The sequence below is a fragment of the Bactrocera tryoni genome, unplaced genomic scaffold (genome assembly GCF_016617805.1).
Source record: "Bactrocera tryoni isolate S06 unplaced genomic scaffold, CSIRO_BtryS06_freeze2 scaffold_7, whole genome shotgun sequence".
NCBI lineage: Eukaryota > Metazoa > Arthropoda > Insecta > Diptera > Tephritidae > Bactrocera > Bactrocera tryoni.
The window spans coordinates 1,278,978-1,300,407 of record NW_024396366.1 but is presented as its reverse complement, the minus strand read 5'-3'; the positions used below and the strand labels follow the sequence as shown (position 1 = coordinate 1,300,407).

The following is a 21,430-nucleotide window of genomic DNA, read 5'->3' as shown; positions in this document are numbered from 1 at the left end:
AGATGTCCCTTGAAGCTTGTCGTTCTCTATAAGTTGAGCACATCATTTAGGAAACAATTACTAGTATTTAAATTATGGGTGTGTTTGTTGTGAAATTACAGTGGCCGGGTTGCCTTTGATGCGAAAACATCACGTTCTATGGAAAAATTCGAACAACACTGCCGAAGTAACACGTTATGTCGGTAAATTGTTGCGCATCTGTTGTGCATCACTAGCGTAACAAACGCATCATAAACATTTTGAATCCACGATAAGATTGAGGAGGAATTGTAAGTTTATTAAGTATTAATTTTATGTTTGATATAATATATTAATGTAATAAAAGATGTAATCAAGATATAATTCAATACTTTAGAAAATTAATTTACTTTTTATTTTTTGCAGTATTCTTTAGATAAGAAAAGATTTCACCTACATCTTCTTTTCTTAGTATTTTTCAGTAAATTTTCACAACATTTCGTCAATTGTATACGTTAAAATTTCCATATTTGTAAGAAACATGTTCTGCGCGAAATAGGTCGACTTCCTAAACGCAGGTTGCAATGCATATTTACAATGCATATAGTTCCTAAAGTCACACTTGAATTTTCTGGCAACGCCTAATGTTCCTAATTAGTTGGCAACTCAGTTTTAAACGCATCAGATGTTTAAAGCGTGCATCAATTTTATTTGGTATGCAGAACAGACAATGGCAGAGTAAATAATTTTTATTTATTGTAACTATTTTAAATTGTGTTATCATTTCGTTTTATCTTATATTATAGAGAAAAAAGTGGACACACGAGTGGAAGAAATTATTAATAACAACAAGGCTTCGCCATGAAGCAGAATTTTCCGGCAAAAAAAGAAAGAGAAATACAATTTGGGAGTCGATTTTAAGGGAAATGAGGGACGTTGAGAGCTCGTTTCCATTTTCAAGTGATGAAATAACGAGGTGTTTCCTCAACATAATGGGGGCTTATAAGCATATAAAGAAAAGAAACAGTACTTCTGGCGAAGCAGCATCAAATTGGGAATATTTTAGTGAAATCGATGAAGTGTTTGGGAGTCGTTCTAGTATTGAAGTGCCACTAGAAATGACCGAGTATTCTATAATTTCATTGGAAAGTCCTTCCACCACAGCAACAATTGACGGAATGGATGTAACACCTACAACATCAGTTAAAAGAAAGAGAAATTACGTAATCGAATTCTTAGAGAAAGAATCCGAAAAGGAAAACGAAGCTATAAATAAGCTTATAAAAATAGAAAGTGAAAGACTTGAAGTTGAAAAAGAAAAACTTAATTAAAACAACTACGGGCTTTATTTGAAAACCCAGGATAGTTTACAAATAATATAAATAATTACTATTATATAATTATAAGAAATATATATATATATATAAGTATGTTATAGTTTTGAAAGTTCCTATCTTATGAAATAAAATACATTTATTCATGTTCATGTTATTCAAATTGTGTTTTTTATTTTAGAATTGTCGTTTAATTCAACTTGAAAACAACGCTGCCAGGGCATTTCGTTTTTGATGGGCTTCATCTCTTTGCAATGATGGAACACTAACTTCAGATGTTTGGGCCTCCTCTTCGTGCAATTCTATGCAATCAATGTTTTGCTGACCTTCATTGATTATAATCACGTTATGTATTATCATGCACGTTAATACAATAATTTTTGGAATATGAGCGAGCTGTACACCAATAAATTTTAAAATTCTGAACTTTTGTTTTAATATCCCGAACGCCTGTTCAACAAAAACTCGGTTAGTGCTTAAAATAGTGTTAAATTTGCTCTGCTGCGATGTTAAAAAACCATTATCCCGATATGGCACCATGAGAAACGTTTCTAGCGGATAAGCTGCGTCGCCTAAGAAGTGGTGATTTGGTGGAATTTTTAATTCACCGCTTACTACTGCTCTACGAAATGGGCTCCTTTGCCACACTGATGCGTCATGACATCGTCCGGGACAGCCGACAAAGACGTCCAGAAATTTCATATCGCTGTCAACAATGGCCTATACAAATTGCTTATTATAATTTGACAAGAGATGAGTATACATGTGTAATTACCTGTGCAATGATGGAAAACGTCCCTTTTCTGTTATAGAAACTTATTGCATCATTTTTTGGTTGTGATTTGGTAATGTGCGTTCTATCAATGCATCCTAATACAAAAGGAAATACATATATTGTGGCGACGCTGAGAAAACCCATCAGCGATCTTTTTTTGAGCTACAGTAGTAGTTGGAAATTTTATTATTGTCGATTTTAGACGACATATAAGTTTGAGGATTTTAATAAATGCTTTATAAGTGGCGCCCATTCCTACATCAAATCTGTTACTAATTTGTCGAAATGATGTATTATTGGCAAGCTTCCAAATTGTCAAATACAATGCCTTTTCCATGGAAACTGCAGTACGACCTGTTGATGATTCGGTCCACTTTGGTTGTAGCATAGTCATCAGCCTCTGAAATTGCAGCGAACACGTTTTATGTTATCCATATTTGAAATTCAATTGTGTATTTACCTTGAACGTGCTTCTTCGCATTCGAAAATGGGAATAAAATATATCGTCTTCCATCAATACAATAGATCCACAAAAATTTTTATTTTTCACCACCTTTCTTTTCGTTAAATTCAAAGTCCTTAATAAAACTGCCGCTTCTTTTTTCTTTTCAATTAGTTTTTTTATTAACTTAATATTTGAAGTATTAGCTAAAGCTAATTCTTCAGCATTTGCTAATAAAATTAATGAATAATTTCTTCTCTCGTCCATATTAACTCAAAATTTCGTTATTTGTAACAACAGTCATTATTTGACATATGTTTTATGTATGAGTTTTACGATGACGTTCCTAAACGTCATTTATATGCAAAGCATTTATTTGCAACGCAGAGTTGCGTTGAAAATCAGCTTTGCATTTCATACGCATTTTTTCGAGTTATGCATCGCAACTTGCGTTTATGAAGTCGGCCATTATTATTAAGCAGCTCGAACACAGCCTAAAAGTTGATACGTCACTTGTTATTCATTTTAATAAATTTGATGAATTGATTTTGGCATCAGGAGCAAAAATTAAAAAAACATTACCATCTACCTATGATCGAAACTTTGTCTGCTGAAAACATGACTGTGGCATTTGTTAAAAATCGCTTGTTTGATCATGAAATTAAACTTAAACGTTGCTAGCATTAAAATTTTGCAAGCTGTACCTAAAAAAAAAGGAAAATGAAAATAAAGTAAAAATATGTATGTAAAAAATAAATTCAAGTCCAAACAAGTTAAAAATATAAAGGCAAATTTCTAAATTTGAGATTTTAAGTTAGAGACAATTTTTGAGACTTGAGACGATTTTGATATTCTGTAAGTGACAGTCACAAAATCTATAACATTTCATTATTCAGAGAGGTTTTTACACTTAAATGAAAATAAATATGTCGATAACAAATATTAAATTTTCTATAACATAGTCGAAAAACATAATTATCAGTATAAATAAAAATAAATGTTGACTTTGCTTCATAATATTTCCGAAATTTATGTAAAATTGATTTATTTTTAACCCTTTCGTGTTTGAGTTGCTTACAAAATATAAAAAAACGACAATCGATTAATATCTATGATGATCTCTATTCAGTATATTCAAGATGGCAGACAAGAGTTGTTTTTAGTTTTGTGACTTGCTAACTATCAGGTCTCAAATTTGAGGCAATATTTTGAGACTAATGCTAGAGACTGTTTAGTGAATAGTAACTAGTCACAAATTGAGACTTTACCTCAAAATGTCTCAAATAGAGATTAGAGACTGGTTACAGAATCCCGCTATTATATTTATGTTGAAGCAAAATATGAATAAAAGGGATGACGGTGCGTTATCATTTATACTATATTCTGGAGCACAGACCATATGACGCTCTGTCCATAAGATCGTGTGTATTTTAATATTTGACAGATGTCGTTTGCAGTCTGTTGCGCTCTATGTGTTCAGCACATGATAAATAACATAAATCTATTTACCAATTATTTTTAAATCACCAATTGAGATTTCGAACTTCTTTTGATAAATTTAAAAATAAAGAATACACTATTCGTAGTCCAATAACATCTTCTAGTATTGATGTGTAACCTATATAATAACTTAGAAACCTGACATATTATATTTTCAACTTTTAAAAATTTTATATCAAAAAGCGAAGTTCATTTTAATTTAAAGGCTTTAAATTTCTACATTGATAATGGTAGAGAATATTTTTCCAGATTATTGTGTTGAAAAAGGCATAAGCCACCACAATTAATTGGACTTTCCTAACGTATGATAACAGAGAAAGCAAGATCAATGATCAGCCGGGCCAAATTAGACAAATGTTTTTGGGGTGAAGCTGTTTTAATAGCAACATATTTAATTAACCAAACCCCAAGTAGAGCTTTGCGGGATAAGAAAACTATTTAAAAATATTTGATTCCACAGTATATCCGCATAATAAAATGAGAAAGCGAAAGTTTGATAATAAAGCGATAAAAGCTGTGCTCGTTGGGTACGAACCAAATGGCTATAAGTTATGGGATGTGATTTCAAATAAATGTATAGTAGCAAGAGATGTTGTGGATGAGAAAAATCTGGAAACCCCTAGAACTGTGGTAAGTGACCCAAAGTTCCAAAATAATAGTATGAAACAGGTAGAAAATATCCTGAATGAGAGTACGGAAGAGAAATCTGATAATTTAAAATCTTATAAACACGCTAATGATTCAACAGTATTTGAAAATACTGATCGAAATATAATTATCCGTAAAAATTACCAACAATACAAACAAATAATGAGAAAACTGAAGTCAGAGGAAGTGAAAAGTTAAAATATAAGCCACAAACATCGCATACATTTTTGAATAATTGTTTAATGAATGCGCACATTTTTTGTAACGATATACTAACAACTTATGATAAAATTAAGAATAGAAGTGATAGAGATAATTGGGAAGCAGCTATAGAAGAGGAGTTAGATTATGTTATTTATAATAAAACTTTGTCTTTGGTAGAAACACCAAAGGGTAAAAATAAAGTTGATTGAAGATGGGATGGGTTTTTACTGTTAAAATGGACAATTTGGAAATCGAATCAAATATAAAGCCAGATTAGTTGCTCGTGGATTTGCACGAGAATATCTTATAGATTATGATGAGATATTCGCTCTAGTTGCAAGAGTATTCAGCTTTCGATTTATTTTATCTTTAGCAAACCAATTTTATCTTAAAATTCACCATACGGATGTAAAAACTGCATTCCTGAATGGAACTTGAAAAGAGGAAATCTATGTATATCAAAATCCCTAAGGACTATCACATCCAAGTTACAAATTATGTAAATTATATAAATCACTTTACGGTTTGAAACAGGCGGCTAGAAGTTGGTTTAAGTTTTTTTGGAAAAGCCTTAAAAGAAATGAGATCCGTTAATTTTGATGTAGATCAAAGCATTTACCTTCTTGACCAAGGAAATATAAATAAAAACATGTATGTGGTTTTGTATATAGATGATTTGGTAATTGCAACTGAAAATAAAATTACTATGAATAACTTTAAATCAGAACTTATGGGTAGATTTAGGATGACAGATTTATTAGAAATTATCTACTTTATTGAAATAAAAGTAGAGAAGTATGAAGATAAATTATATCTGAGTCAGTCTGCGTACATATATTAACAATTTTCTAGATAAACTTAATATACTCAGTTAGAACACCACTTCCAAGTAAGCTCAATTATGAAATTTTGAATTCTGATGAAGAATGCGATACACCATGTCGGAACTAATTGGCTGTTTAATGTACATAATGTTATGCTCTCGCCCGGACGTACATAGGTACAGCAATTATTGCAATTGTCTTAAAATAATATTAAGGTATCTAAAGGATACTGTCAATTTAACGTTAATGTTCATAAAAATAGTAAATTTTAAAGGTACTTGAATTGGATATGAAGATTCTGATTAGATTGGAAAGAAATCCAATAGAAAAAGTCTACAGGATACATATTTAAGTTGTTTGGAAATTGTCTGATTTGTTGGAATACTCAGAAACAAAATTGAGTGGCTGCATCTTCAACTGAAGCGGAATATATGGCATTATTTGAAGCAGTTTAAGATGCCCTATGGTTAAAATCATGAATGTCGCAAAAGACCAAAACACATAGCTATAATGTATAACTTTTCAAAAGAACAAATTAAAAATAAAATATTTCCACAGATAAACAGGTAGCCGATATCCTGACAAAGCCGTTGCCTACAGCCAGATTTTTGACCTTGAGAGATGCATTGGGTCTTAAAAGCCAAATTTGTTTATAAATATTAATATAATACATTCTTCTTCTTCTTAATTGGCGTAGACACCGCTTACGTGATTATAGCCGAGTTAAGAACAGCGCGCCAGTCGTTTCTTCTTTTCGCTACGTGGCGCCAATTGGATATTCCAAGCGTAGCCAGGTCCTTCTCCACTTGGTCCTTCCAACGGAGTGGAGGTCTTCCTCTTCCTCTGCTTCCCCCGGCGGGTACAGCGTCGAATACTTTCAGAGCTGGAGTGTTTTCGTCCATTCGGACAACATGACCTAGCCAGCGTAGCCGCTGTCTTTTAATTCGCTGAACTATGTCAATGTCGTCATATATCTCGTACAGCTCTTCGTTCCATCGAATGCTATATTCGCCGTGGCCAACGCGCAAAGGACCATAAATCTTTCGCAGAACTTTTTTTTTCGACTCATCAGTTGTTGACATCGTCCAAGCCTCTGCACCATATAGCAGAACGGGAATTATGAGTGACTTATAGAGTTTGGTTTTTGTTTGTCGAGAGAGGACTTTGCTTCTCGATTGCCTACTCAGTCCGAAGTAGCACCTGTTGGCAAGAGTTATCCTGTGTTGGATTTCCAGGCTGACATTGTTGGTGGTGTTAACGCTGGTTCCAAGATAGACGAAATTATCTCCAACTTCAAAGTTATGACTGTCAACAGTGACGTGAGTGCCAAGTCGCGAGTGCGACGACTGTTTGTTTGATGACAGGAGATATTTCGTCTTGCCCTCGTTCACTACCAGACCCATTTGCTTTGCTTCCTTGTCCAGTCTGGAGAAAACAGAACTAACGGCGCGGGTGTTAAGGCCGATGATATCAATATCATCGGCATACGCCAGCAGCTGTACACTCTTATAAAAGTTGGTACCTTCTCTATTAAGCTCTGCAGCTCGAATTAATTTCTCCAGAAGCAGGTTGAAAAAGTCGCACGATAGAAAGTCGCCTTTTCTGAAACCTCGTTTGGTACCGAACGGCTCGGAGAGGTCCTTCCCGATTCTGACGGAGCTTTTGGTGTTGCTCAACGTCAGCTTACACAGCCGTATTAGTTTCGCGGGGATACCAAATTCAGACATCGCGGCATAAAGGCAGCTCCTTTTCGTGCTGCCAAAAGCAACTTTGAAATCGACGAAGAGGTGGTGTGTGTTGATTCTCCTTTCACGGGTCTTTTCCAAGATTTGGCGCATGGTGAATATCTGGTCGGTTGTTGATTTTCCAGGTCTAAAGCCACACTGATAAGGTCCAATCAGTTTGTTGACGGTGGGCTTTAATCTTTCACACAATACGCTCGATAGAACCTTATATGCGATGTTGAGGAAGCTAATCCCACGGTAGTTGGCGCAGATTATGGGGTCACCTTTCTTATGGATTGGGCATAGCACACTTAAATTCCAATCGTTGGACATGCTTTCGTCAGACCATATTTTACAAAGAAGCTGATGCATGCTCCTTATCAGTTCTTCGCCGACGTGTTTGAATAGCTCGGCCGGTAATCCATCGGCCCCCGCCACTTTGTTGTTCTTCAGGCGGGTTATTGCTATTCGAACTTCTTCATGGTCGGGCATTGGAACGTCTGCTCCATCGTCATCGATTGGGGAATCGGGTTCGCCTTCTCCTGGGGTTGTGCGTTCACTGCCATTCAGCAGGCTGGAGAAGTGTTCCCTCCATAGTTTAAGTATGCTCTGGGTATCGGTGACTAGATCACATTTCGGCCTCTTTCTTTTTCTGTCTGCAAATGCGTCTCGCTTCCCTCTTCAACTCTCGGTATCTATCCCATTCCGCACGTGTTGTGGTTGATCGTAACGTTGCGAGGTAAGCAGTCTGTTTTCTACGCTGGAACCATGTGTAGAAGTTCACGCAAGTCAGGAAAGTTCTCTGGGTGCCATTCGCTTAGCCAGAAACCATTTTTTTACATATGGCTCAAGCAGCTCACAACTTCCGGTCTTTGACCAAGTATCCTCTGGGTAGCCAGAAAATATTCGGTAGAGGTGAAAAGGGGAAACATCCCATTTACAGGGTTGTGTGCTGGGTTTGGGAATCGCCACGTAAGAAAAACTTCCAATGAAAAGGAAACACGTAAAAGCTACATTGACGAAATTAGAGAAAGAGCTGTGAGAGCAAGTGGCAGGATCAGCAGTTTTATGGTTTGCTCTTCTCTAGTTGTTTTAGTTTAATTCATCTGTTGTAAATACAAGTTGAGCAGAAGTGAAGAATTGATAATAAATAAATCTTTAATTAAACAATAAAATGTTATTGGTTATTAATTTAAGTTTTGGAAGTGTTGAAGATTAATAGTATAGTAGAAACAGAGGTGCATATGTACATAGATTCTTATTCAAATGTGTTTAAAAGATATTTCCAACATATTGATGAAAGTTATTTTCATCACGATAGTTTTCTAGGAAAACCCAAGATGAACTTTGCCCTCTTCATCACAATAATGCTTGGTGTCTTGTTTTCAAAGCCAAATAACAAAAAAATTTAGTAGATTGCAAGTGGGTAATTAGTGTACAAGATGAGTTTCGAAGCTTGGTAAGGTATAAAGCAAGGTTTGTTGCGTTTGGAGACGCTTGCACCAGTTGTACGAATCTCAAGTTTCAGCATTTTTTGGTACTTTTAAATCAAAATAACTCATGTGTCTATCATATGGATGTCGCAATCGAATTTTAAATTGATCCCTAATAGACGAAATTTACATCATGGTGATGGGACGTTAATAAAGCTATTCATTGTATTAAGCAAGGAGTTGTTAAGGATATATGGTATTTCGAAAAAAAAATATATATATTGTTATATGTAGATGATGTAGTAATTACAACCAATGTGATGCACCCATTATGTATAAACATTTTAAGTCGATATTCGAAATATAATAAATATAAGGCACTATGCCAATGGCCTAAACGAATTTCAGATTTCTACCAATAAAGATTCAAATATTTTCCCTAAACATTTTCAACACTTTTGTTTACAAATAAAATAATAAAGTGTATTTATTTATGTTTTGTTTAAAATTTAGAGGCTATTTGATATGGCTTTTAGGTTGTATTAATATTCAAAAGCAGTTAAGTAAACAAAATAAGTATTCGACATTTAAAAAAATACAACGAAAACGTAATAATAATGAAAGATTAATATTTTGTTGTTTTTACTCTGCGACGAATAACTTCCCTCAAACGTTTTGGCATCGATTTTACCAAATTTTTGGTTACCTCTGTATCGATGTTAAGCCATTCCTCTTTCAGGACCTTCTCCGTTTGATTTTTGTTGGGTAAAGTGACGCTCTCTCAATCGTTTCTCCAAAATGCTCCACAAGTGCTCAATCGGGTTGAGATCCGGACTTTGAGCGGGCGTTTTAATAACTTTAGGACAATTGTAGAGCAACCAAACCCCTGTATTGTGAGTTTAATGTCTCGCATCATTATCCTGGCAATACTGATAATCTTATTCAATCACAGTACTAGGACGTACATTTTCTTGTAAAATATTTATGTAGTATATGTGGTCCATAGTTCCATTAATTGTCACAATATATCCCACTCCTGAAGCCGTCATACACCCCCAAACCATTAAACTGCCGCCGCCATGTTTTACGGTAGAAACCATATTTCGTTCTTCCAGCTCCGTATTTCGTTTCTGTATACTATTACTCTGCCGTCACATCCAAAACTCTTCAGGCATATTTACATATTTTCTGGAAAATTCTAACCTCTGCAGCCGATTCTTTTTGGAGATATGAGGCTTCTTTCGTGCTGTTCTTGCTTTAAATCCGTTATGTTTTAAATAATTTCTAATGGCTTAGGGTGTAACATCTACGCCTACGTAACTCCTAGTAATTTTTGCTAGTTTTGATGCATTAATTTTGGGGTTTCTCTTAACTTCGCGGATCAACCATCGCTCCGCTGTTTCAGTAATTTTCTTTGGTCGACCCGATCTTGGTTTATTATCAACCGATTTGCTTTCTTTAAATTTTTTTATTATACAACATACAGTGTTCACTTGTTCTGGGCCTACTTATTATAGACGATATGTGATTTTCAGAAAATCTGTTTTCAAAATGAGTGATAATTAAATTTTTAATTTCGACTGACAACTCTGCTCGTTTACGCCCCATTTTGCCAAAAGTTTAAGTAAAACTGCGTTCATTATACACACAAATAGTATATATATTTTAATTCCGAAAATTTGCTGTTCCACATAACGGTACTTTCGCGTTTTTCTTTTAAAAATTTAGCAAAGCCATCTGTGTCGAATACTTATTTTGCTTGTTTAATTGCTTTTGAATATTAATACCGTTAACTTTCTGATTTAGTTTGTTTTTGTAGTTACAATAGTTTTCACAATAGAAGCTGAAATCATATGTGTACCAAATCATTCAAAAGTTATTTGTTTTTGTTGATAATATTGTTTTTATGCATCATTATTCGCAAAAGTTGTTACATGTCGAACACTTTTTTTAAATGAAGTGCACTTACCTGTTCCAATATTAAAGAAAAATATCAATTTCGGAGAGCTATTTCTACAAATATATTTATGTTCTTCTTTATGCAGTGAAGATTGTAGAATTTATCCCATTTATTAACTTTAATTTGATATTGCTTATCGTTAGACTTTCATACCAATTTCAAAAATATAGTTTATGAGTCTTACATATTATATTATTTAAGTTTATTTTCAGAAACCTTGCAAATATTAATATTTTATTAAAACATAAAATAACAATTAAATTTATGTAATACTTTCAATATGCAAGTAATAAGTTGAAATATTTATGAAATTACATTTTGCAATCATACTAGTCACACATTGCCAATGTTAATAAGTCTATTTTCATTCTTGTCAATACTCATATTTTAACCAATATTAAAAAAAGAAGAAATTTATTTTATTATGGTTACATATTGATTGACTACATATATCTTGAAAAATGTGAAGTATTTGGTCGATGTCGCATTCATTTATAAACGCACTGTAGCGTCGGTATGTATACTGCCTTTTATACAGTACAACAGCTAATCTGGGGGGTGAGAAATTCTAAGTCAGGGTGATGGTACTAGGTCAGTATAGTAAAACCCTCAAAGGGTTTTGGCGTTCGTATGTTCAGTTTTTTTATGACCTTTTAAATTTTTCCCTTCTCTTGATGTTTTTTCGCTTAGTTGTAACATTTTGGCAAAAAACATTTTTTTTGTTGTTCTTGACCAAGGTGAACTGAATGAATGGTTGCGTATATATGAAAGTACATAGTGAGATTTAAACGTGAGCAAAGCTGTCGGGGATAAAGGGATTCCTATTTTAAATTTGAGAGCGCAAAAATTAAGGTTTTTTATAACGTATTGCATTATACTTAGCCAGATCAGACCAAAAGCTCATTTCTGTGTATTAATATTAAAAAAAAAAACAGAAATATATTGAGTAACTATTTAAATATTTTTTTGTCAATACTAAATAAAATGAATTAATATGCAAACTGCATTAAATTTGTTGTTATAATTTTCAATGGTGAATTAATACTCCAAGACATAAAATGACAAGATCCTATTAGTTTTATTATTTAAAAAATTTTGGAAGTGATATAGAACAGCGGTTACAAATCTCTGTAATTACAAATTTTTTTGATTGTTTCATTCGCGCCAATTGCTAAACGTTAAACCTTCCCGATCCAGTCAAGGTCGGGTCTGTATCTGAATTCCGCTCTGTTTTATGTTTATGGAATAATTAAAACTATCTAATATATCCATAATGAACGGAAAGAGGCTTTGTTTGATATTGCATATTATTAGTGTCTTGTTGCTATGTAGGTATTTGCAAAATATATTTTATAATATAATTATGTAGATATAATATCATACTAAAGGCTTTTAATTAAATTTAATAATTTTATACTCATATAAAATGTTGCTGCGAAAGAGGTTTAAAATTTTACATTTTTTCGTTTTTAATTCTATTCTTAACACTTTATACACTGCGTATATAATATTTGTCTTATAATTATGGCTGTGTGCCAATTGGTAAAAAAGTTAAAATTCTATATACGAGTATGTAGATGGAATGGTGATGAATGCAAGGTCGAAATCTGGGCGTAAGTATTATAGCCCTGACAGACAACAGCACTAATTTGCATTAGGGGGCTCAATTTACATATACTTGCGCATTTGGCCAACGTTAAGGCAAATTTGTAATGCACAAGAATTTCGTGCATTTAACTGCTCAAAAATGGCCGATTTTTGCTATTTTTTGACAGATGTCGGTTGAAGTCTGCCGCCTCCTTTGCGTCTACAGCATCAAAGGTAAGCAATTTTATATTGCTAATTAAATTATGTGCAAGTATATTAACAAAAACAAATTTTAATATTTTAAGATGGCAGAAGATAAACAACGCACAGTGTTATAACCATTTTTCCAATATTCTTAACTTTTTCGCACACTTTTTTTGCATTACAGTCAATTATTGCTTTTAATTTCACTCTATTATCTTTGAACGTAGTTAATAATAAACGTATTTTTTCGTTATATTTATATTGATTTTCCAAAAATACCAAAATTTCTATTAATAATTTCTCTTATTCATTTTTATTTCACTTCTTTTTATTTTAAATAAATAAACAAATTTCACAATCAGTTGTCTAAATGCACAAGTCTGCCGTTTGTCACCATAAAATTTCAATGTGCATTAGCGTTGCGTATTAATTTTGCTCGTGTGACAGGCCTTTTATACAATATAATGTCGCAAATTCATTTAATTATATTATTACTTATTCGATTCAAAAAAAGCAACAATACTACTTATAAAGGGTGCTAAAAAATAAACATAAAAAATGGCTTCATTTACTGAAAAAGTTCCAATAAAATGAAGAACTAAAATTATACTTATTTAGTTGATTAGCAGATCTTAAGGGGCTATACCAGTGTGACGCATGAAAAATTAGGCGATTTTCGTGAATTTTTTTAGAAGAAAGTACTGGGTTAAATGTTTCGACGTTCTATGGACGTAACAAAGTATATTTGTAGCTATACAAATTTTTTTTTTTACAAAAATATTGAAAAATAACGGAGTTATGTGCTGTCTGCGGAAGTCCCGAAAAAAAGTGCCTCAACTGCTGGCATGATTCCGGTCGAATGAGTAGCTGAAATAAAAAACTTCAAAATGTTTATTAAACTTAAATATATTTCCTATACAATGAACTACGATCTTTGAAAAATATCAAAAATTAAGAAAATTGCGTAATTTTGAAAAAAAATTCGTTTTTTTACGAAAAAAATGGTAGTTTTTTTAATGCCAAATTGACAATTTTCAACCAATCAAAAAGATCGTACCTATTCCATTGTATAGCAAATGTATTCAACTATACCTAGTTTTAATTTGAAGTCGATCGGTCAATTTCTCGTTGAGTTATGATGTTAGCAATTTTGAAAAATGCCGTTTCGAGAAAAACTCGTTTAAAGTTTCAGTTATATATGTTTGCACCTCTGAGCGGTCGCTGTTTAGAACGCTGCCATTCAAAAACTATTTAAGATACGACTTTGCCAATTACACAGGATATTTTTGAGTATAAACTATCGAAAAAGCAAAAAATTTTTTTTTTTTGAAAATGACACACTGGTATAGCCCCTTAATGTGAATGTGTGTTTATAAAGAGTGGAAAAAATATTTCAATTGATTAGGGAGGGGATATGTTGCAATAGAATGGTTCAGTATAAAACAATATAATATATGGTTATAAATAAAACAGTTTAAATGTTACTTACGTTTCGCAATAGATGAAGAGACTTGTGAAAGGTAAGTAACAGAAGAAGGAAAGGGTTCGGTGAATTTTATTTTGGGTTTTTGTTTTAAATATATAACATAATGCTTATGATATCTTTAGCTATATGTACATATGTATATATATTTATTAGAAGAAAAACAAAATTCTTTAAAAATTACTTCAAAAGTAAATATAAGGATATAAGTATGCATGTATCCCTAATGAAAGTAGTATAATATTACACTAACAGGTTAACTAAAATTCTCAAATAATAATAAAGTTTTACGACTTCTATTAATATTGTCATTAACAGAATAATGAATTTTCTTTTAATATTATTAATTTTAAGAATATATTTACAAATTTAATTAACATGACACAATTTTAAATGTCTCACCAGCGAATGATTTAAATTTCAGTTGTCAAAATTTTTCATTCCAATTAACACATGAAAATGTTAATTTATTTAATGTTCCGGCCCGAGACAATTTAACGCCCTAGTCGAATGTTAAATTCTGTGTCCCTTTTAATCCTATTCTACCTCAATAACAAAATTTATAAGTTTTCAAAAAGTTGTTCACCTTTTTTAATTATATGAGTAGTAATGATAATTAACAACGCAAATGGGATATTTGGATAATAAAAAAAATCTAAACATGGGACTTGAAAAACGCTAAGTGGTTTGAAAATTGGAAAAAAATCACTATTTAATAAACAACACTTGTCGAATCGACAAATTGTACGTAAAAGTGGAAGGCACGGGATAATAAAAAGATGAGCTTGCGAGAAACCGCCCGAATTCGTTACGAAGCCAAGCGAAGCCAAGCGAAGTTTTAATTACATTTATAGAAAACAATGTAGAAACAGAGTATGGTTTTCAGCAAGATAAAACCGCCATACATGTGTCGAAGGAAGCGAAAGAATGGTTTCAAGGAAAATAAAACTATTTATTGGAGTGGCCCGCATGAAGTCCAGACTGCAATCACTGTTGGGTGCGATATCCGTAGAAAACTAGTACATACAATGCCCAATATCAAAATCATTACATCAGAAGAAATAAAATATTTTGAGATATAAATTTTAGTGAATTAAAACTATTTTTAAAATGATATCTTATTTAAAGCTGAGTGCTATTTTAAAAAACATTATGTAAGATTGAACATTTTAAAAATAACAACAAATATGCAAGTGAGTCAAATGTCTATGACTGGACATACATAAGTAAATAAATTATACTTATGTGCTAATCAACGGAATACTCAGAATCAACGCACTTATTAAAAAATACTCCCGCTGTTGCTTATAATTCGTATTAGAATGCAAAAATATGAAACTTTTATATATTATATAAATGAAGTGATTTCGAAAAATATTTTAAGTTCAAATAAAATCAAATAAAAGTAAATATAAATAATTTTCATAACAATTTAAGTATTGGAGTATAAGTAATTTTGTATTCCTTTGCACAAAATAAACAGAAAATAAGAAATGATTAAGAATGGGTCATAAAAGCCACTGCACCGATGTAGAGCTTTGATTGGTAAAAAATTTGTGTTATGAAAAAATTCATTGCAATTATCTTAAGGCGGTCGGAAAACTTTGTAACTAATGCTCTAAAGCAAAAAAATTTAAAGGAAACTCGTGGTCGTCCAAGAAAAACTGGCCTGAGTGATGATCACTTTATGTCTTAAGGCGAAAAAGCACCTCGTGACTTCACTAAAAATTGCAGCGGAAGTTGGACTGAATGTTAGCTCGCGGACAAATCGGCATCGATTAGTGAACGCATAAAGCCAGAAAAATTCCTCTTCTACGAAAGATCCACATACAGTAAGGAAACGCTTTCGTCGCGGTCTCACCGGAGAATAAAAGTGGCGAAATATTTTATTTAGTGATGAAGATAAGATTAATATTTACGAAAATGATTGTAAAAGAACTGTATGCCGGAAAAAAGGAAAAGAAACTGTTTTAATATTCGGAATGAAAGATTTCCGACATATTTAGGTGTAATAAAGTAAAGCAAAGATATAACTAATACAAAACTGTTTCATTGGTAAATATTTATAAGTTATTAAGTATAAGCTAATTACACCTATGTCCATAAGTGTGTATTTTCAAGTTCTACTTTTAAGGTATTTACCATATACCGTACATATTGAAGAAGAACGATGTTTAAGTATTTAAGCTTTGAAACGATTGCTATATTAACAGTGTAGTTATTTTGAGAAATCATTACTGATTAGCATTTTTTCGTCACAATCATATCTTTAACCATATGCATCAAGAATATAAAATGGTATATTATTAAGTAAAAGTCATACAAACATAACAATGCAAAAAGAGAATTAGAATAGATTTATTCACACATCTACATCTACTTAACATTGAGTTAAATTTACATAATTCGTTTTGTCGCAAAACTCCTATGTGACTTTAAATGTTTCAGTTTTTCGTGTGAAACTGAAAATCGGTCTAAAAAGACAGAATCTATTAAGAAGGAAGACACTTAACACATTTTAAGTTTAGAATCACGGCACGGAAAATATGATTTTTATCATTTAATGTAAAAATTGAAAACAATACATAATAAAAAAATATGTACATACATATTTAAAATCGCTTCAAAATTCATGTATGTATGTAAGAATTATGTGAATATTTTATTATTTCAAAATCGAAAATTTTCGTACGCACGTGTATATTGATTATATGGTTGTTGTTCTTGAACAAGCCGTTCAGTGTTGAGAAAAAGTCATAATTTGAGATAAAAAGATAATGGCATATAGATATTCTAAAAGCGTTGCATAGAGCAAACCAGGAATAAAGGAATGTTAAACTTATTCCAGTGTGAGAGCGCCTCAAAATTAGCGTTTTTTATAACATTTTCCATTATGGCCAGATTGAACAAAATTACAGTTTTTGGGCATTTATCAACCCAATACCCAACATTTAGTACGAATAAAAATTACTAAATAGTGGTTATTTATTATATGGAGAAACTATTTAAATCTTTTTAAAGAATATTATAACAACTGACTTTTGTCCTTTCAATACCCAATAATTGGATTTAAGCTTGTTAGCTCTCAATCATTAAATGTTTTTAATCATTTTCCATTGAAAATAAAACTATGATGCTTCAAATTACAAAACGTTTCATCAAATATCTTTAAATTTCACAAATTTATTTAATTTTCATTGTTTTACATTTTTTAAAAGGGGTCTTGAACGATTCAACAAATCCCTCCGTTTACATATTTTTTTGGTAAGATTTCAATCTGGCCATCGCTCGTTTCCAATTGCTAAACGTCAAAACCCCTGAACTCGATCAACTGTCAAAGTTTAGGTGGTTTTGACGTTTAGCAATTGTTCTCTCACTTACAGTGAGAGAGGAGTTAAACATCTCTTTATCTCTGGAGCAAACAAACAAACCACTGATACTGTCAGAAAATACGATTCCGTGCAGAAGGCTACAATTTTTGTTCAAAGTGAAATTTTTTATGTAAAAAATAAGTAAATAGGTAAATTTATTTGTTTGAAATTATCAATTGCTATTACAAATGATATAACAGAGCTATTTTATGCTTTTATTTGTAAAATAACGTCAGGTTTGTTAGAGCTTTGAATAATTTAACATTTTACATATTAGTGGCATCATTCCTCTCTACTGTCAACTCTACTGTCGTTGGCAAATATAAAAATATATTGAAGTTAGCGAGAGCGACAACTGTCGGCCTGCAGTCGTGTAGTCGTGCAGCTAGCCTTCTGAGCCATCTATTTAAACTGAACGAATAATAATATGCAACGAATTGAGCTGAATAAGTTGGCTTTTATGCTGTCTATAATTAAAAATTATATATATTGCAAAACTTAATATATCCTGTTCAGGGTATCAAAAGTACTTTTCCGATTACTTATCGGTGAAGGACGGAAAGTCAATTTAGCAGGAAAATTTTTGTAACAACCACTTAAACATATATTATGTTGTAAAGGAAATACATATGCACATATATGAGGAAATGTGTGATATATATTCAGTTTTAGAACAAAAAAATTATAATATGGAAATTTGTTTACATACTACATACATATAAATGTATTAGCAGAAAACCCAAATTTCTGACGAAGCCAATGTAGAAGACAACAGTAATAACTTATTGTGTAAGTGGAAACGTGTTTTTGTACCAAAAATTGTAAATTTCTAATTTATAAAAGTATAAAAACTATTATTTTTTTAATTTAACTGATTATGATTTCACAAATTTTTGATGCTTGATAATAAGTTTTGTCAAAGAAAGTAAGTTATTCAATACAAAGTTATTTCAGCATACTCTAAAAGCAGAATATTATTCACTTCGATTTTCATTAATATATTTGATATAATAATACAACATTTTATCCTCCTTGCACTTTTGTCGTTCTTTAAATTTGATCTGTCTGCTCTCCTCGGCTCGTATCGTACTCGAATATGTTGATCGGTAAGGGCATAAATGTATAATTTAATACGACTTGTGGCCGATTAACATTCAACTTCCCTCACTTTGCTTGAAAATTCATATTTATTCATTCAGAATTAATGCTTTGCTTGGAAAAGCGTAAAAATATGGGAGTTGCCCAAAGTTTTGCTTCGCTTTGCTTTGAATCGCCTCAATGTAAACGCACTCATACAAAAATAGAAAAGTTCGATATCTGTCAAAGCAAATGTCTGAAGTTCGGGTTAGGTAAAGGAAAACAAATTGTAAATTAAATTTAAAAGGTATTGAGTATACACAACTCCATCACGACTATTGATGGACTAAATAAAGAACTACTAAAAAGTGAATTGAACTCCCAAAAGTAAAGTCCTATAAGCTTATGGAATTTGAAATCTAAATGATTGACAAAAATGTATGTTATCTTTTCGGAGTTGATCAATTTGTATAGTACATATACAGACTTTGCGCATTGGCCACGGCGAATATCGCATTCGATGGAATGATGAGCTGTACGAGATATATGACGACATTGACATAGTTCAGCGAATTAAAAGACAGCGGCTACGCTGGCTAGGTCATGTTGTCCGGATGGATGAAAACACTCCAGCTATGAAAGTATTCAACGCTGTACCCGACGGGGGAAGCAGAGGAAGAGGAAGACCTCCACTCCGTTGGAAGGACCAAGTGGAGAAGGACCTGGCTTCGCTTGGAATATCCAATTGGCGCCACGTAGCGAAAAGAAGAAACGACTGGCGCGCTGTTGTTAACTCGGCTATAATCGCGAAAGCGGTGTCTACGCCGATTAAGAAGAAGATATACAGACGAGAATATTTTTCAGCATATTGGGATATTTTCCACTTTATTTTCAATATCGGCAAATTTATTTAAGTATTACTTTTTAGAAACACTTTATTCCTAGTGTATGTGATCTGCGCTTGTTTTTTAAGGATAGGCTAAACTTGCTTAAAAATTATTTCCGATAATAAAAAAAAAGTAAAAATAAAAATTATAAGTTGCGAGTTATTTGGATAGTATAAAAAGAAAACTCGGTTTGTGATGTCGCGCATATACATACATGTATAATAATACAGTATGTACTCATTTTTATACAGATGTGTTCCTTAAAGTAGTTAATGTATAAAATATATATAGCTTTTAATCCAAGGGATAGTTACTTACACATCTACTCTTTAAATATTTGGAATACTTATACATATATAAACTTAAAAATAGTTCTTCTTAAAGTAGTGTACATATTTGACTAACATTTCACATATTTGATTACGAAATCTCCAAACTACATATTTGTCTATATATATATATATATATATACATATTTTTATTCGAATCTATATATATAATATAGATATTTTTTTATAAAGAACTAATTCACTATTTTATTATTAGGTCACCAAATAGATAAGTAATTTCACTATAGTGAGAGGGAAATTCAGATAATATTGCTCTAAAAGAAAGTTTTAGATAACTTTAAAAGAAAGCAACTCTGAGTTATAAATTTTGACAAATAAATCCTGAATAAATTGTGAATATACATGTATGCATATTGTATAAATAATTGAATTATAAGTACCTAAAATATATTAATAACGATTATTTATATACATACATATATTAACAATTTAAGTTTCGTTTTATTGCATATATGTACATATATAGAATAAAATGATATTGTTAAAAGCTTAATAGTTCGATAATTCAGCTTAAAAAGGCTACTTTCTGCATTATTTTGAGGTATATATATTCGTAGTGTACCGCACTGACACTGAGATCCAATGGATTATGTACCTATACTAAGTTTTCAAATAGTTTTATAAAAGATACATATATAATTAAAACAATAATTTAAAATGAAAAGACTTAATTAAAAATATCACACTAGCTAGTAAAGATAGTGAGACGATGCCTGAGCTCTGTATTGTTTTGGGGTAAGTTTAATCAACTTTGGGTTGAAAGCGCCAAGAGCAGCTTCATTGGTAGAAGACGGCGGTGGCGGTACTGTATTGGCCCGAAAGTGTGACCGCAAGAAATTTTGCATGGAACGGAGACGTATAATTGGTGCACAGGGAGATTGCCTAAGTGAGTTGTGGTTGAGAATCCAATAAATAAGAGGACTAATTGTAGAATACGTATAACCTATAAAAGAAATAAGTACATTTGTTTTAATGAATATGTTTTACAGTTTTGCATGTATTCAAATTTTATCACTGATCATATGTTTTCAAACAAAAAATTAGCTAAACAAAAATAGCCAATTTTCTTAACCATTTCATGCTCGATGTTGCCTATAGGTCATTGGAAAAGTGTTTAGTTTGTTTACAATAATTTTGTAAAAGTGCTGTTGCCTATAGGCAACATTCTGTAACTAACGAACCAGGACACTAAGGACTTCATACTTAAGTTAGTTAACATATGTAAATCTGCCCTAAAAAATGTTTTAGCTTCGCCCATTTTAATCCGGGCATGAGAGGGTTAAGAATAAGAAAAAAACAGTAGTAATTTATACTGCAATATCGGTTTACAACCCCTCTTCCATTGGAAATTTTAATTGAAGCTGCATTGATGTTGCAGCTGTTCATTTGGAAAACGAAAACTTAGATCAATCTAAATTGTTTCATGTTACCGGGAGAGTAAACGATATTACAATTGGAGTTGTTTTTATTTACATGTATTACTAATTAAAATGTTTCCTTAAAACTCATCGACTTGTTATCGTTAATACAGATATATAATATGTAGAATGAAGTTCTTAATGGTTGGCTACACCCCACACATACACATCATACTCAACACGACTACACCATATATATCATCCACACATCATACTCAAGACACCTACATCATATTCATCATCCACACCTC

The 21,430-nt window shown here is 32.0% G+C and overlaps 1 protein-coding gene and 1 long non-coding RNA gene across 6 annotated transcripts in view; one reads left to right on the top strand and one right to left on the bottom strand.

Annotated features, from left to right (window-relative positions):
- The window catches only part of LOC120781463, a 131,721-nt gene that overhangs the window by 15,322 nt on the left and 94,969 nt on the right, over positions 1-21,430 (bottom strand). For 2 of the 5 annotated variants that reach the window (XM_040113683.1, XM_040113685.1), the window contains one exon: positions 20,187-20,704. The exons of 1 other annotated variant lie outside the window; for it this stretch is intronic. In XM_040113683.1, the coding sequence (XP_039969617.1) occupies positions 20,451-20,704 (254 nt within the window). In that variant the 3' untranslated portion in view covers positions 20,187-20,450. Of the gene's footprint in view, positions 1-1,447; positions 2,468-2,527; positions 3,004-3,098; positions 3,214-20,186; positions 20,705-21,430 lie in introns of those variants that run through there. 2 more of the 5 variants (XR_005706069.1, XR_005706068.1) reach the window with 2 other exon arrangements.
- Positions 601-846, top strand: LOC120781465. The gene is made up of 2 exons (XR_005706070.1): positions 601-696; positions 765-846. It is a non-coding gene; the product is annotated as an uncharacterized LOC120781465 (long non-coding RNA).